Genomic DNA, 17,755 nt, shown 5'->3' with positions numbered 1-17,755 from the left:
GTACATCTGTCAGAGAATCTGACATTATTCCCAATATTAAGAAATCAAGTATTAATGATAAAATTCGCAAATTTTAATTAATATTAATTAAAGTAAAAAAATATAATTAAATTAGAACAGTGATGTAACATTTAAAAGCATATATTGTATTTTTCCTCAACTACGATTATCGAAAGTTAAAAGTTTTGAATTTAATTGCGTTTATATAATCCGCGAAAACAATGTAACTGTGAGAATACTGGAGTTATATCTGGTATTTGAGAGAGAAACTGTAAAGTTCTTTCTTCTTGGCGCATAATAGATAATGCAGTTGACAATATGTATGCACAACGGTCGCTTAAATATAGTTAAATTAGTTTTGATACGCGATATATTCTGAAATTTAACAAAATCTTACCGCGAAAGCGAAATTCAGGAATAATTCGTATAATAATAGCATCGATCGAGCAATATCGGCATTTCGAGAGCCCTAGACATCCTTTCGGCTAGAAATCTAAAATTACTCATATCCACCGTGCGGGGATGCTTCTTCCGCGTCTGCGTCACGGTGAAATACTTATTCCGCGTGTACACGTGGCCCTGTTCCCAGAGTCGAGTCAATGGATTAAAAGGATATATTGTACATGCGCATGAATACGTGTACTCTCGCCGTTGTATGAAATTATATCGTTGCAATGAAAAATTATATATATGAACTTTCTTCCTGTATTATAGATTGAAATAAATTAATTATTTTGCATGCTGCACGTGATTTGTATTTGATATAATAGATTTGTGTGTGAAATATATTGAAAATTCATCTTTCTCGGTCTAGATTATTAATAGATAGCTTTAATCAACTTTCATATGCTTTAATTGAAACAATTGGGGAAGAAGTTTTCAGTATACTTCGATCGATTTATACCACCGAATACAAATAAAAATTTTGGTAAAAATTTATTTCTATATATAATTCAAGAAAAAGTTTTATTATTTTTAGATTTAACACGTCACGAGATTCAATATAGCTGCGGTGAAGAATCAAAAGTTTAAGAATATCGAGATCTCGTTCTGCAAATCTCTGTCATCGTAACTCGCGTGATTTTCTTTTAAACCACGCCACACATTCGCGACTGCGACATTCGAAACGTTACCGACATAATAGCAATCTGGGCCATTGCATGGGTGGCTCCTGATACAGATAAATTCGCGCGCATACATACAAATAGAGCAAATAGACTCACGAATAGAACGGATAGAAAACATTCTACGCACGTGTGACGATTAATCTTATTCGTTTGCGAAGCGCGCTTTCCCGCGAATATTTTGTCTACTATTTCTGAGAGAAGATTATATCCCAGCAAAAAATTATCGCTATAGTGAACGTGACGTTATGGGAATATTGACTTAGCTTATTGTTAGAGATATAAAAAAAAAAAAAAGGAAAGGATTATGATCAATCAACGAGTTGATAATTACAGATTATATGATAGACATTCCTTCGTATCAGAGAATTCGTGTCTCGAGCGAGAGAAATAAAAAGACAGCGTATTATTCATATATAACTAAATACAATTAAATGATATATCGTAATTGCAACAACGTAAATAATTATATTTTACTTTTTTTTTTTTTTTAGTATACTTTTATTTCGCTTTATTATTTTTATTCTGATTTTTTTTTATATTGATCATCGCGCGATTTCTTCGAAATAATTTTTCCATCCGTATATAAATATACATGCGCGTCACACTTAATATTCCGTACCTTGGAACACATAATACACGGATCGCAACGATGAATAGCGCAATTTATTCCTATGTTTGTTCCTGCCTCGCCAGTTTATTTGTTTATTTATATTATGCCTGACGATTTATTTAAATTGTTACTCAGCTTTGCGTACAACGTCGAGATTCAGTTTCATTATTTCAACGAATACTTGGGACTGAGACTCGTATCTTTTTCCCCTCTCGTCTTTTCATTCTTTGATTGAGAAGAGAGAATCTCGTTTACTAATTAAATTTTCTTCGCGCGCGTTTAATGAAAAGCAACGACGACGAGATCAAACGCGTATTTAATTTCATACTGTAACGTCGGTCGTTACTCCACATAATTGTAAACCAAGAGCGTCGCGGGCGCGTCCTTGGCGAGAAGAGATCCGCGGACAACGGCGAAGAAGATGAGAAGACGACGACGGCAACGATATGGGCGAGGCCGTTCGTTCTTGTATTTTTAGTGGCTCGTAAACTAGGCACTGGCCGTCGTTCGATCTCGTCGTCTATCTCTCTCTCTCTCTCCTTCGTATAATATGATAATATATATGTATACAGTTCGACGATTAAATAACGTAAAATCAATTTTTAAAAAATTATGATAATTTCACGCGATAAAAAATATTTTATTTTCGAATGCAACGTCATTTAAGACATATAAAGACGGTCGGAGGTAACTTAATGATAATAGCAACGTTTGTCTCCAAAAAACAACAATTTTTATGCTCATAAAATTTTATTACAAGTAAAGATCTATTTGGGGAAAAAAAAAAAAAAATTATATACACACGTATCTCTGGGGAGTGGAAGGATCAACCAATCACGGAAATGATTTATTTCGCGAAAAAGAAGTAATCAGCAAAGAGCCAAATCGGGAAAATACAGCAAACATGCGTATCTGTTTTCAAACTAAGAATTGAAGGAGAGATTTTTCGAAGACTTATAGACTCACAAAAAATTGTGACAAGCTCGTTGCGATCTATACCGAAATTGGACCTTTGTAAATTATGTTTCAATCATTGTGTGAGCGTTTGATGCTGGAGGGATTTATTTTAAATAAAACGTAATAATTTTTCCATAATCAAACGTTGTAATTTTTTTTTTTTTTTTTTCATGTAAAAAATTAATCTTTTTTATTATCTAATTATTTATCACGATTGTTTTTGTTTTCGAGCCGTAAAAGCACAAGCTCGTTCCTTTGCCATTTCGAAATGCCGAAAAAAAGTGCAATATATCTAAATAAGAACGGAATTTCCGAGTATTTGCGTATCGCATCGAAGTGAGAGAATCGCGCACATAAATAAATACATTCAATATCTTCGGCTGACCGATTGAGATTAATCCGAAAGTTGAGGCCAACCGACAGTTGCATCTCGATCGAATATGAATTCTTCGCCAGAGGTGAATATAATTTAGTTATATGCTTCGTGGCAGCTGTCGATGTGACGACGAACGAAATACTTCTACGAGCGCACCTGTCGCCTTTAATCGGGAGCAATGTCGCAAATGTGAAATGTCATCTGTTGTTACTTCGTCAAATGATTAATCTAATTTCTCATTTACTGCACGATAACTGTCACGCAGTCCGTTAATTTTTTTAAATAATAATTTTATACATTTAATCTTTCTTTACTTATACGAATTCCGATATCAATAAGATGTACGAATGATTCTGATTGAGATATGTAAAAATATGTCGTAAACTTTGGTCCCTTCCCCGATAATTCTTTCGGAATCAAAATACAAAGTAAAAATAGATTTGTTTACGACATTGTATTTATATTCATTCACGCTCTTCACCTACGGTCCCTTCCGAATAAGCGAATAAGATTATTGCGTTTCTAAACTTTTATTCTTTTTCAGTTTCTAAAAATCCTCGTCATATTGAAACAAGAATCAAAGATTTCGATCAAACTATTATATAATAATTTAATCACTTAGCGAGAGTCGTTACAAAGTTCTTTAGTTGACAAACGAATAAATTACTAATTACACTACTCATTCCGAATTTCCAAATTATTTATCCATATATTATTTCAAACGCGAAAATCCTGAATACATACAATTAGAATCGCATTATTTTAAGAGATTTTAGTAATTATGCCGATAATATCAGTAAGTTGTCAATGTCAGCTGTTCCTTCTCCGTAAGCATTTGTTTGGCCGAATCTTTTTCATTCGTATCCGTAAATGGGTTATCGTCCAATTTCTCTCAACTTTCAACTATTACGGCAGCAACCGGTGGATACGGTCCAATTTATCTGGCACGACTTTTCGAAAATTCCTTCGCGCTCTATCTCTTTCATCTCTCTCTCTCTCTCTCTCTCTCTCTCTCTCTCTCTCTCTCTCTCTCTCTCTCTCTCTCTCTCTCTCTCTCTCTCTCTCTCTCTCTCTCTCTTTCTTACTTTGCGCCTCTTAGTCAGACCATTCTGCCAACCGTTTTGCGGGGGTGTCCTTTAACCGAATGCTATCACGTTATTTCCAGTAATGGCGCGTAGAGGTAGAGAGGTAGAGAGACAGAAAAAGACAGATAGATAGATGGAGGTAAAAAGAGAAAGAAAAGTAGGCAGATATACGATCGCGCAAGAGCAAAGAGAAGCGTAACGAAAAGAGTGGCTGCTCCTACACCAGCGGGTACATATGCAGACAAGCCGAAAGAAGGAGAGAGAAAGACAGAGGACAAAATCGAGAGCGAACGAAAAGACAACAGAAATAGAGAGGAAGAGAATCGGAACCACCACTCCTGTTTCTTCTAGCTCTATTCTAAGGAAGTCGTCACCAAAAATGGTGGGGCGCGCGAAACGTGTACGCGTGACGAAGAACGTAAAATCGTCGTCCCCGTCTCGTTATCATCGACTTGATCGCGCGAATCAAGGTCCCCGTCGCCATCGTGGCGAGCCGTTATAGCGGTCGATATAAATGCGGGAGGAAAATCAATCGGGGACAATACCTCAATATCTATAGCTGATGATTGTAACCCAACACCCGCAACCGCCACCGCCGTCAGCGCAGAAGTAGCGGCGCGTTCTCTGTACGCTCGAATGAAGCGCAACTCGCCAAGAATGCATACAATTGCCAAGACAGAAAAGGTAAAAATGTACACAGAGGAGAGAGAGGAAAAGAGAGAACGAGATTGAATCTCTCTTCAGCCACCTGAGAGAAAGCGCGCAGCGTGCTTGAAATGAAATAAAGAACGAAATTGTTTTCATTTATCGAATCGAGGATTCAATTCGCGAGCCATTTAATGCGATTCGTATATTTTTCAACAAACATCTTACTTTTCGTTATTCGATACGATATTGTGTTTGGCTTAATTAGAAATTTTTCTACAGATGCACGAAGTTGCATCACGTGCGACAAGGTCCTGGCCGAATTGGAGAAAATCGACGACGATACGGATCACTTTGGAGTTGATTTTGTCAAGATCAACGATAAACGACTGGCAAAGCAATATGGCATCAAGAACTTTCCAGCTCTTACGTATTTCCGCGAGAAAGAACCAATTATATATGATGGTAAGTCTCTGCTTTCTTTAATTTTTTTCGCAAAGTTACCTATCGCGATAAATAAATATCTGCTTAAAGATCATTTACTAATATATTCACAATGAATATCGTAATTAATAATTCGCTCTAAATTTATTATTTATGATTATAATTATATTCATTATTATTATTATTATTATTATTATTATTATTATTATTATTATTATTATTATTATGATATTAAAAATTATAATAAAAACAATACTAAAAATTATCAGTCGAACATCTAATAACATATACATGACGCTTGTTTTTTAGGTGACCTGATGGACGAAGAAAATGTATTGGATTTTCTCACGAGTTTGGAAGCGATGGATCTGCCTGATCGCATCGAAGAAGTTAATGCCAAGATTCTGACGAAAATCGTCGAGGAAACAGACTTTGTGGCGGTTCTTTTCTGTAAGTCGCTCTCTTTATTATTATCTATAATCGTTAAATACATTGAATTTATGTTCCGATCGATCCAATACCACGCGAAGATCGCACGCAATCGTCCAGAGTACGTTATTTTCTCCATTGTTCACCAATTTATTTCCAACGGAATATCGAGCAGCATGCTGTCACACTGTAAAATGTCTTGCGAAATAATTTTACATTACAAAAATATAAGATACACGCAAAATGTTTTGAAAAATTAGACGAGTATTTTTAGATAAAATTTTAATTGATAAAATATTCAAATATTCATACGATATATTTATGATTTTTTTTTTTTTTTTATTAGAAATTTCAAATACTTATACGATCATTAATCATGAAATATAATTAAAGAGAAAGTCTGACAGTAACGTTCCATGTTATCATAATGTGTTCCGCAAAGTTTCTATAATACACATAAACACCTTGATGATTTGATACTCTATAATTTTGAAACTGTGAGCTCACAAACCACGAGATATAATTTTGATACAAAACGAAGAAGTTTCACAATATATTAAGCCAACCTTTAGTTTAAAAGAACTGTTTAATTTAAAAGAACTGTCAAACGAGTGAACAAGCGATCGAACAGCAAAAGAGAAGTGCAGAAAGAGACGCTCGCGCTAACAGTTAGACAGCTCTAATTTAATTGCATGGATAAAGAATTTTTTTTTTAAGTAGTAGCGGAGACGCAAAGCATGATTGGTCTCAACTGGCGCCTCTGAATTTTTCAAAGTAGCACGACGTAGTTCATATATTGTATATATATCTCGTAAGATTTCCGCTTCGAAATCCATTTACGAGATTAATCTAGGCTAGTAATCGTGCCAATCGGCGTCAAAAATCAAGGGATACACAGCAATGCTATGTAATGTACCCTGACCGTGTCAGTGTCGTGTACCTACATATTATCGTGTAATATCTGTATCGTTCATTTAACTTGTTATCGTCCGAACGTCTTACTAATCATCATCTGTGTATATCACGTGTGCGACGAGAGAACAGTTGTTCGTTGCTGTACATAAAATATAAAAATGACCATTAACTCTTCTGCGAGTTTACTACAATTTCAAGCTATCGCGTCTACCTCTACCGTGTGCACGATCAATTATGTTATAAAGAATTAATAATAGCAATTTTATAATAAGACAGCTTATATATCACATCTTTTTTTTCATCACTCTAAGCTTTTTCAATCGTAATTAGATACAGTACGTATCATCGTGTTCAATTTTCAATATTCCTTGAGAGAGATTTGTAATTGTTTCTAATATCACACACACACACACACACACACACACACACACACACACACACACACACACACACACACATATGCAGAGAAGGATTCTTAAAAAGAGAGATTTTTATCAACGAATCAGAGATAATTGAAAAAAATACTTGTAATCATTCTCTGTATAAAGTGCAATGTTTACGTCGATTTGTTTATCTCTGTTGAGTCTCCATCCATCTATCTCTATTGTCTTTGTCTTCCGTCATTGTCCGTGTCGATGTTCGTGTTCAAGTTTGAAACATCCTATCGCAAAATGGGGAGCTGGATCAATAAAGATATGAATCATCATCGTAGCATCGAAGACAATCAAATTTGTCATGCTGGATCATTCCGTCCACTTTGCGATTCGATTACATACGATATACTTGTAAATAATACATATATGTGAAAATTCTTGTGTGTGTTGATACGGATAGGTCCGGATACGGAGCGGTGTGCGGGCGCTGGGTCTAGTAAGTACATATTTATAAGAGAACCATGTTCTACTTGTGGCACAGTATCTCTGTACCCTACGCTTCTTTAGACGTACATACACACGCACATGTACACCGCACCATGCACCCAATATCGATTGAAGCACTAATGAAAGATCACTTTGCCGTTTATAGAGTTATTTGCATCAACTACCATCATAATGTTTGAAATCAATCTTTTTTTTTTTCTGTGCCTAATCTTTTATATATCGCGAGCTTATCAAATTATGAAAAACAAAAAATTATATGATTTTATTTCGTATACTATACAATGAAATTGTTTTCCTTTTTTTTCTTCTGCGAAAAAATGATTTTTCGCGAGTGCATCATCCGAAATGATATGCTGTGATACGCGTTTACCTCCGGCAAATGCATTTCCTTCAAACACATTCTTAACCATCGATTTGCGTGTTCATCGATTATCAGAGTTGTATCTATCGCATCGTCCCTGCAGCTCTTCGCTCCAATGTACGTGTACAACGACGGAGGGATGCGGTACGCGGAGAAAAAAACGGATGTCAATAGAGCGGCAAGAGCTTTTACGTTCACACATTTCATTCGTTTCGAATATATTGTACATATACGATGGATACTCTGATGAAATATCTTAAAAATTGTTTTTAGTAAATTAGCATTTGATACGAAATAATATATGTGATGTATGTATGTATAATTGATAAGAAGAATCAGCTAACATCAAGCTTGCCAAATTTTTCCTTTTCTATTATTTATATTGCGCTTTGAATTGTAAATTCTTGGCACGAGGCGCTCTCTAATTTAAATATTTGTAAATACTCAATTAGTTTTGCATTCTGAGTGTGCACACAGGCAGATGTGTAAAATATTAAGTGCATTATTCCGCATCCCTATTTAGAATAGAACAATGTGTTTTACAAGAGTGAGATATTTTTGAGAGTATTTGTGTATACTAATCTAATGTCGTCTCAACATCTTTGTTGGACAATCTAAAAGAGAATTATTCATTATTTCCCCCCACCCCCGCCCCCCAAAAAAAAATATAGTATTATAAATCGGATCAAGACTATTTCGACAATATTGCAAAATTTTATGATTTTTATAAATATATTTTGCGTCTAATATAAAATATATTTACCAAATATATTTATATTATATGCCGGCACACCGTTGAGCGTACAACAACACTAACGGATACATAAAAAGAATGATGAGATAAAGTTCAAGCATCATAAGAGACTGAATTTTCAATTTTAACGGTATGGACTTGCGAAAGGAATAATTAGCATTTGAGGATGGCATCGTCAATCGTTCGACGACATAGACACACAATAATGCATCTTTTTATTTCAAATGGGACAGACAAACCAGACTGCAAAAAGTGCCTTAAGGCTCTGCAAGAACTGGAGAACATCGATGACGAGGCCGATCAATTAGGCATCGGCTTCGTAAAGATCGCGGACGAGAAGCTCGCGGACGAGTATAATCTCGGTTCTCTTCCAGCCCTTGTTTATTATAGGCATCAAATCCCAATCATTTACGAACGTAAGTAATACAATATGTAACATTACGCAAAACACTCTCGGACAATTTAAATTTATTAAATCGATTTAACACACAATAATCCCATTTTAATCGATATAAAATAATTTTAGAAACGAAATTAATCGATAGCACTTGACGCGCTTTTAGATGAACTGAGCAAAGAAGAGGACGTGCTAGAGTGGCTGGTGGCGAATAAAAGTACGGGAGATGAAGAGGACGTTATCGAGGATGTTACCGCTAAGACGTTGAACACACTAATCGGAAATATAGATAATCTAGTTGTTCTGTTCTGTTCGCATCTATTTCGCTATTATTTTCTCGCCTCGTTTGCTTTGTCCTCGCCTCGTAACGCGACCTCGTGCTTGCAGACGATCACGGCGATGAGGACTCTATGCAGGTTCTAAACGAATTGGAAAAAATCGATGACGATTGCGACAAGCATGGAATTCAGTTTGTGAAGATCGACGACGAGAAGGCGGCGGAAGAATTCGGAATCGACAATTTACCAGCGATTGTCTATTTCGAGAAGCAGATACCAAATGTTTACGACGGTGGGTAGGTGAATCGAATACAGAGAGATAGCATTTCTCTCTCTCTCTCTCTCTCTCTCTCTCTCTCTCTCTCTTTCTTTTTATGTAAACAATACCGAGATTATAATCCCAGATATACATTGTAATAAAGATGAAAAATTCACGAAAAATCGATGCGTAGATGGAGAATTTGATTCGATATCAAGTAACTCTATGATTGCAGGAGATATAGAAAATGAGGATGAAATCCTGGAGTGGTTGTTGTCGCAACTCGAAAAGGATGAGATCGAGGACGTCACTGATGAAATGCTGGATCGTCTCATCAAAGACGGGAAGACCTTGGCCGTGCTTTTCTGTAAGTTGTTCACGAAAGATTCGCACTACAACCGCACTATAATCTATACAAATGATATTAGGACGTATTCGTAATGATCGCAGATGATAACAACGATCGGAAGTCACAGAGAGTTCTTAACGAGTTGGAAAACATTGATGACGAGTGCGATCAGCTCGGCGTAACGTTCGTGAAAATCGACAGTTCGGAAGAGGCCAAGGAATACGGCATCGAGAAAATACCTGCGATGCTTTACTTCGAGAAAGGCATTCCGATGCTGTATCAGGGCAATCTGGAGGACGAGGAGAAGGTGCTCAAATGGTTGGAGCAACAGCAAAAGGCTGATCAAATCGAAGACGTCACGGATGAAATGCTCGACATGGTTATCGAGAAGATGCCACTCGTAGCCGTCCTCTTTTGTCAGTAATATATTTCGCGTTTTTTCTACCATCTCTCTTTTTCTCTAAGTTTTTCCTTGTTCAAAACTGTTCATCTAATTATATTGCTTACAATCGTTGATTCTCTATCGTCGCTCTGCAGATGACAAAGATCAAAAAAAGAGTCAGAAGGTATTGAGCGAACTGGAGAACATTGACGATGATTGCGATCAACATAACATAGCTTTTGTGAAGATCAGTGATTTGGACGAGGCGAAGGAGTACGGCATAGACACGCTTCCCACTTTAGTGCTTTTTGAACGAAAAATACCGCATATTTACGATGGTCAGTCTTGATTATCATTTACATAAGCTCGACAGACGTAAATTAATTAGAAAATATTGAAAAAATTCCTCCAATTGCGTTGCAGGCGATCTCATGAACGAGGATCAAATACTAGGCTGGCTGTTGCATCAGAAAAAGCATGCCGAGATTCCGGAAGTAACGGATGAAATGATCGAGAAGCTCGTGGAGACCTCACCATACACGGCAGTTCTGTTTTGTAAGCGATCGATTCGTCTTTCTATCTGTCCTTTTAACATTCTTCCACTGTTATTTGTCAAGTAAATGCTATTATATATGCCGCGAATGAGACTAATCAGCAAATTAATTTTTTTTTTTCCCCCATAGACGACAAGGACGATAAGCAAGATATAAGAATCCTAAACGAGTTGGAAAATATCGACGACGATTTGGAGAAAGAAGGCATCGTCATCGTTCGAATAGACAACGATGCCGAGGCGAAGGAATACGGTATCGATCATCTGCCGACCTTGGTATACTTTGAGGATAAAATTCCAGCGATATACGAGGGTGATCTGTTGAACGAAGACGAAGTTCTCGAATGGCTGATAGAGCAGAAGAACAGCGCTACCATCGAGGAAGTCACGGATGAGATATTGACGAATCTTATAGAGGACCACGAATACGTTGTAGTATATTTCAGTAAGCATTTTTTTCATCAATATTTTTTTAATAGACTGCGAGACAAGTTAAAATCATCAGTAGCGGCAATTTCTTTCCGCTCTCGTTTGATATGAGTAATCAAAAATTATGACAGGTGGAAGTTGTGACGAAGGAGATAAATGTGACAGTATCCTCGACGAATTGGAGAATATCGATGATGAACTCGACGAAACGGGCATTATATTCGTCACTACCGAAGACACTGTCATAGCGAAGAAATACGGCATCAAACATTTTCCAACTCTCGCGTTCTTCAGAAACAGAGACCCACTGATCTATACCGGCGATCTCAATGACGAAGATGAGGTACTGTCTTGGATCACGGACGAGGACACTTTGGAGATACCAGGGAAAATCGAAGAAGTCAATGCTAGAATGCTGGAGAACATCCTCGACGAAAACGATTATGTCGTTGTCTTTTTCTGTACGTCCTCAATAGCAATACGATCGAGTGCATCGTTAATATAATCGATTGTTTGATCACGATATATTTGACCGCTTGTTTGCAGACAAAGAAGGCGATAAGAAAAGCCAGAAGATCCTCCAGGAGCTCGAGAATATCGATGATGAGTGCGAAGAGAAGAAGATCGATTTCGTAAAGATCTCAGACGAGGGAATCGAGAAGGAATATGATCTTCCGGGATTACCGGCATTGGCATTTTACAGACACAAGTTCCGACAGATCTATTCGGGCGACATGATGCACGAGGAAGAGATCTTAGAATGGGTTCTCGATCTTCGCACAACAACACCGGATGTTATCGAAAGCGTCGATAGAAAAACGTTACAGGTTCTCATCAACGACGTTGAACATCTCGCCGTTTTCTTCTGTGAGTATTCTTTTTTACGTTTTTTATATTAAATTTGTATATATATATATATATATATATATATTTCACTGGCTATTTTTACTAAAGAAAAATCTCAAGATTCAATTGGTCGAAGGATTCGCTGTTCAATATACATATAATATGTTTAGTGAGACACACATTCTGTATAATAAATCGTAAAAACATTTGTTTTTTCTTTATGTAAAATATAAAACATAGTATTTAACTAAATCTTTTCAGAAATTACGTACTCTTAATTTATAATGCCAACTCTAAATAAAGTAATTATTGTAATAGAAATAATAGTAGACAATACAAAAAGATTTATATTTTTACGTATACATGTATTGTGCAATTTGCAATTTTTTTATATATATGCATGATAAATTCTTCAACAGACGACGACAAATGTGAGTCGTGCACGGAAATTCTGGAGGAGTTAGAAACGATTGACGACGATACTGACAAACACGGTATTCAATTCGTCAAATCAAACGATGCTAAACTGGCGGCTGAAATCGGTGTTTTCTCCTTTCCGGCTCTCGTTTACTACGAGACCGGAGTTCCCATCATGTACGACGGTAAGTACCAAAAGGCACCATTTTTCCTTTTTATTATTACCTCGTCCTTGCTTACACGATCCTTGTTTTCTATGGAAAGAAAGCAAGCTCGAGCACTTTGTGCTCTACTATGCGCATTCTTCCTTTATTAAGTCACTCTTCTACGTACGTTCTCGAAATAAATTTTTGTTAATTAACAGAGATTTTAATAAAAATTAAATTACGCTAAAAAATCAAACATGTTAACATGGAAACATGTTTTACTTTTTATTATAATAATTCGTTATCATACGATACGTACATAAATAGTAAAATGCGCCATAATATTACCGTTGTACTTCTTGTGAAATATTCAGTAAATGTAAAATATTAATTTTCTATAATTAACATGATACGATAAAATGAAGAGCGACTTAGCACGTTCCTTTCAGCAACTTCCGCGTCGATAAAGCGATAACGAAACCCTCCACCGACACGATCTCGGTGCATCATTAAATCCGGCTGATCCTGATACGCGTGTGTGCCTTTTGTAGGTAATCTTAAGAACGAGGACAGAGTTCTGGAATGGCTAATCGAACAGAAAAGTAAGGAGATTTCTAGGATGATGATTATTATTACTGGTGTACTGTTCTTTGTGACGTTAATCTCGGTCGTGACTATACCACCGGGCTACGAGTACAATACTCGCGCCGTGGTGATCACCCCGATCACACTACCACCATCACGATCACTATGATCGAAATCGTGAAAAAGAAAAATAGAGAACAAAGCACACGTCGAATCTAAGGCATTTCCTGTAACGATTATCATCGATTTAACGGCGCGATGCATGCTTTCGGTTCGCGTTCTTAGAAAGAGTTCGATAAAAAAAGTCGCGAGATGAAAAAAATCTCGTTGAAACGTATAAAATGAATTCTTTTTTTTTAATATGCATACGCTAGCCATATAACTTTTTGATTACGGCACGATGCATTTAAAACACGATCGCAAGCTTATTCTCTCACTTACTTGTGCCTCTCTCTCTCTCTCTCTCTCTCTCTGACACACATACACACACACACACACACACCTTGTCATCAGTACGCAGCTGCATCGGTGCAATAATGCACATGTCGTTTATTGGGGGTAATGCGTCAGGCAAATTTTCTCGGAGCTATAATTTCACGAAAGAAAATTGTCATGGCGCCTCACCGCTCGATTATGAATAATGATCTCGTGAGTGAAATATCGAAGCTTTATCTCTCGCAGCTTATCGTGCATTAATAATGGCTGTTTTTATTTCTTTTTTTTTTGTTTTCTCTCTTTGCATTTAACGAAATCTTTATAATTCATTCATGATAGAACATTAAAATCGCAAGTTGTTTTACAAATTAGCAACATCAGTAAATTTTATTTAAAAAAAAAGTAATATCAAAGAATATAAAAAATGTATAAATGATAATACTAATGATAAATTTTGTATTTTTTAATTGATATCAACGCAAATATTTTTTTGCATATTATAATATATATCATGTCTTTAAATTATATGTATACAATTTAAATCATATAATACAATTTACACTTATAATTTTTTGCAAACGATTGCTTTACGACACGTCTTTATATTTCAAACACTATTTGATTTATTATTTATCTTATTTCCCATAATGAACAAACACTTACCGCAAATTTACGAGATAGGAAACGACTTTTGGGGGGAAATATCAGTTTTCCTTTTTACATAATATAACAATTATGTAACAATATTGCGGGAATGTTTAATGTGATGCGTCAATAATGTTTGTTTCTAAAATGCATGTCACATCCCTTTGGACCGAGGCTGTATCGATCACAAAAAACCTAGGTACACAATTTGAATTTCAATCGTGCTATATATTATCCTTGATCCCGTTAATATGCAGGTAATGATAGTGATCGTGATGATGATGATGATGATGATGATGATGATGATGATGATGATGATGATGATGATGATGATGATGACGATGACGACGACGACGACGACGACGACGGTGACGACGACAACGACGATGACAAAGACGGCGACGACGAAGACGAAAACGACGACGACGACGACGACGACGACGACGACGACGACAATGATGATGATGATGATGATGATGATGATGATGATGATGATGATGAGAATGATGATGATGATGATGATGATGATGATGATGACGACGACGACGACGATGATGATGAGGATAATGATGAAGACGACGACAATGATAATAATGACAACGACGAAGATAACGATAAAAAATTGAACAAAGCCCTGAAGAATATCCTGGACAAAGGTAAAGGTCCAACGACAACCCAGGAGGCCGAAGAGGAGCTCACGTGAGATGAAGTGTGACGGGCTTTGTGTTGCGCAAAAGAAAGACAATATCTCACACGTAGTAGAGATACATTTAATGGACCAATAGACCGATTGATATTGATCATAACAACATAATTTAGATGAAACGTGGCTATTATTCACTCACCATTCACGGTAGAGCTGAACCGTGTAGGATATACCTGCATGTGAACGTTGTTATTATATTTTCTCTACTCGCACCTGCAAAATGTTTCCTATGCCTGGACTTTCCTTTCTCCACTCAGCCATCAAAATTCCCTCAAGATTTCCAAGTCTTTCTCGCGTAATGCATGCCCGCCTTATAACAGTCCCTTATTTTATTAGTGGAGTCGCTGAGTACACCGAGTCGCCGTGAATCATACTTAATTCGCAATAAATTCTCTCATAAAAATGTAATAAAAAAAGATTTTATATATTGATAAAATAATATACCGTCATATTTGTATTTATCTGATAATTTAATTTTAATAATTAAAATTTAATTCATTCTCTCCATAAAATAAATCACGTTTAATTTGTTTTTTATCTAAAATTTATATATTGCGAGATTTATGGTGTGCTCTCGGTCGCATTTTTACCTGCTATAATACGGCCATCTCCGAAGCGAGCCGATGGTTCCTATTGTAATTGACAGCTGTCGTCTGCAGCATATTTCGAGTCGAGAAGAATCAGACTAGTCTCCGTTCAAAAGAATAAATAAAAGATGGGAACGGATGAGCATTTCGGATTAATGCGACATAGTGTCATGGCAAATTTCTTCTCGTTACGATAGAGTTTTTTGTATCTCACGTAAGATATTACACGTAAGATATATAAATGTCACTATAAAAAAATGCTATCGAACGAATATGAATGAAAAGGAAGCTGGTTCACGTTTTAAAATTATTATCTGGAAAGAGTCGTCGACTCGCCGCGAGATTCTCTATTAAAACATTGTCTATTAAAAACATGCACGTTTGGCTTTTGCTAAGCAATTAAGATTGCAGTGGAACGTTCTCTATGCGCTAGCAACGTCGAGATCGCACGAGTCAATATATTTTCGTTTTTCCTTGATTCTCTCTTTCTTGTTTCCAATGTCCCATTCATCTCTCTCTCTCTCTCTCTCTCTCTCTCTCTCTCTCTCTCTCTCTCTCTCTCTCTCTCTCATCTTCATTTTCTTTTTGTCATTCTGCCCATTCGTTCCCTCATTCAAAATCATCATTTTATCCATATTCCACTTACTTACCTAGATTGACTCGTGCGACGAGACCAATCAGTTATAGGCTAGCCAATTCTTACAAATTTCTCTCATACTCTTTATATCTGACTCGTTGTATATTTGCTTACTGCAGGCGACGGCTGTTTCTACATCGGGATGGGAGGTAAAAGCGCGAAACCCAAGATTCCCTCCTATGAGCCCTACCAGTGCTGTCCCGCCAAGCTCGCCCACGGCACCAAGGTCGCCAAGGTCACCAAAATCGGTCCGATTGCCAAGGACAAGGGCAAATTACAAGGTACCGGTAGTAAGGATAAGCCACAACTGCCGGCTCTGAAGCCTATAAACAAGCTCACGGCCAAGGAGAGCAAAAAATCAGCGACGATATCAGCGAAAGTCGATAGCGACGCGAAGGAATCCAAGTCTAAGGCCAAGAGAGGATTTTTTGGAAGCGGTAAATATGACAAACAGCTGTGTGAAAAGTTAAATGGCTGCCCACATACGCGTACTTCGTCGATCCGTCGTTCGACGTAACGTAAGCATATATTCGCCGAGGAAGATAAACTTTCATCGATACAAAAATCATCGCACCGATTTATTTGGAACGAAATCCAATCTCTGACAAAACGATCGTGCTTATAAATCGCGTCAAAAAACGAGAACGATCAGCGACAGCGGCCACGCCGTGCGTCTGCGGTGGGCAGCGATTTAACGAGAAACGCCTTTTCGGATAAGATAGCGAACGATAAACGTAATGGACAATGGGAAGGGTGGGAGGGAGGGAGGGTTAAAATAGGAAACGAGTGGACTCGAAGATTTTCTAACAATAAGACCGAGCCACCCGCGCGTGAAGAGCGTTCGTAGCGGAGATAAGATACCTGACTCTTCGTCTTCGTATCCCGGACGCAGGTTAGGTACCTCGCGGGTCTCGCGCGATCCATGAAGAGCGTCAACGACGCGCAACTTCCGGATGAGCAAGATGATCGAAGACACGTGACGTCTACGCGGCTGGCACCGGCGGCTGGATCCTTCGAGTTCTCGGACTAACGAGCACCGATTCGTTGAACGCGCCGAATGATTCGTTAAACTTATCGAACCACCTATCGAATAATCAATGGCCGATCAATCGGAAAATGTAATTTATTATCGTGTAATAAGACTCACGCCGCTTCGCCGACGGGGCTGTGACTACTTAGGAAAAATCACTCCCCTTAATTGACGATTTTGTAAATACTTGCGCGCGTAACTGTGAATCTTGTAAAATAATCTTCGCCTCGATGATATGATCGCTCGAGGGAAAACAGCTCGCCAAACTCAACGCGTTTGTAAATTCCTTCTACGCAAGTGTAATTTCTCACAAATTTTGATCGATCCGAAACATCCGCTTTAAATTCGAATTACGCGAGTCCCCTCGAACGAGCATCGTCGTTGAAGAAAGATCGATGACAAGATTGTATTTATATAAAGGCGCGATGAGAAGCATACGTGAGAATGATTTGTCTGTCCTCTCACTGAGAGTTGGGTCGGGGTTGTGGGC

At 37.3% G+C, this 17,755-nt stretch overlaps 1 protein-coding gene across 6 annotated transcripts in view; it reads left to right on the top strand.

The window, feature by feature from the left end:
• Positions 1-17,755, top strand: part of Hlk (hulk) — a 31,569-nt gene that overhangs the window by 4,658 nt on the left and 9,156 nt on the right. For 3 of the 6 annotated variants that reach the window (XM_070303433.1, XM_070303432.1, XM_070303436.1), the window contains exons 2-15: positions 5,083-5,265; positions 5,554-5,694; positions 7,423-7,458; positions 8,818-9,000; positions 9,148-9,291; positions 9,369-9,551; positions 9,754-9,885; positions 9,969-10,283; positions 10,405-10,587; positions 10,673-10,804; positions 10,933-11,247; positions 11,363-11,692; positions 11,778-12,098; positions 12,497-12,679. In XM_070303433.1, coding sequence (XP_070159534.1) covers positions 5,083-5,265; positions 5,554-5,694; positions 7,423-7,458; positions 8,818-9,000; positions 9,148-9,291; positions 9,369-9,551; positions 9,754-9,885; positions 9,969-10,283; positions 10,405-10,587; positions 10,673-10,804; positions 10,933-11,247; positions 11,363-11,692; positions 11,778-12,098; positions 12,497-12,679 — 2,781 coding nt within the window. Of the gene's footprint in view, positions 1-5,082; positions 5,266-5,553; positions 5,695-7,422; positions 7,459-8,817; positions 9,001-9,147; positions 9,292-9,368; positions 9,552-9,753; positions 9,886-9,968; positions 10,284-10,404; positions 10,588-10,672; positions 10,805-10,932; positions 11,248-11,362; positions 11,693-11,777; positions 12,099-12,496; positions 12,680-13,191; positions 13,243-14,562; positions 14,962-16,354; positions 16,673-17,755 lie in introns of all 6 variants that reach the window. The other 3 variants (XM_070303435.1, XM_070303434.1, XM_070303437.1) reach the window with 2 other exon arrangements.

Source organism: Polyergus mexicanus, unplaced genomic scaffold (assembly GCF_030449975.1).
Source record: "Polyergus mexicanus isolate NDT 795.1 unplaced genomic scaffold, iyPolMexi1.0 SCAF_10, whole genome shotgun sequence".
NCBI classification, from domain to species: domain Eukaryota; kingdom Metazoa; phylum Arthropoda; class Insecta; order Hymenoptera; family Formicidae; genus Polyergus; species Polyergus mexicanus.
This window is presented reverse-complemented; position numbering and strand designations above follow the sequence as displayed.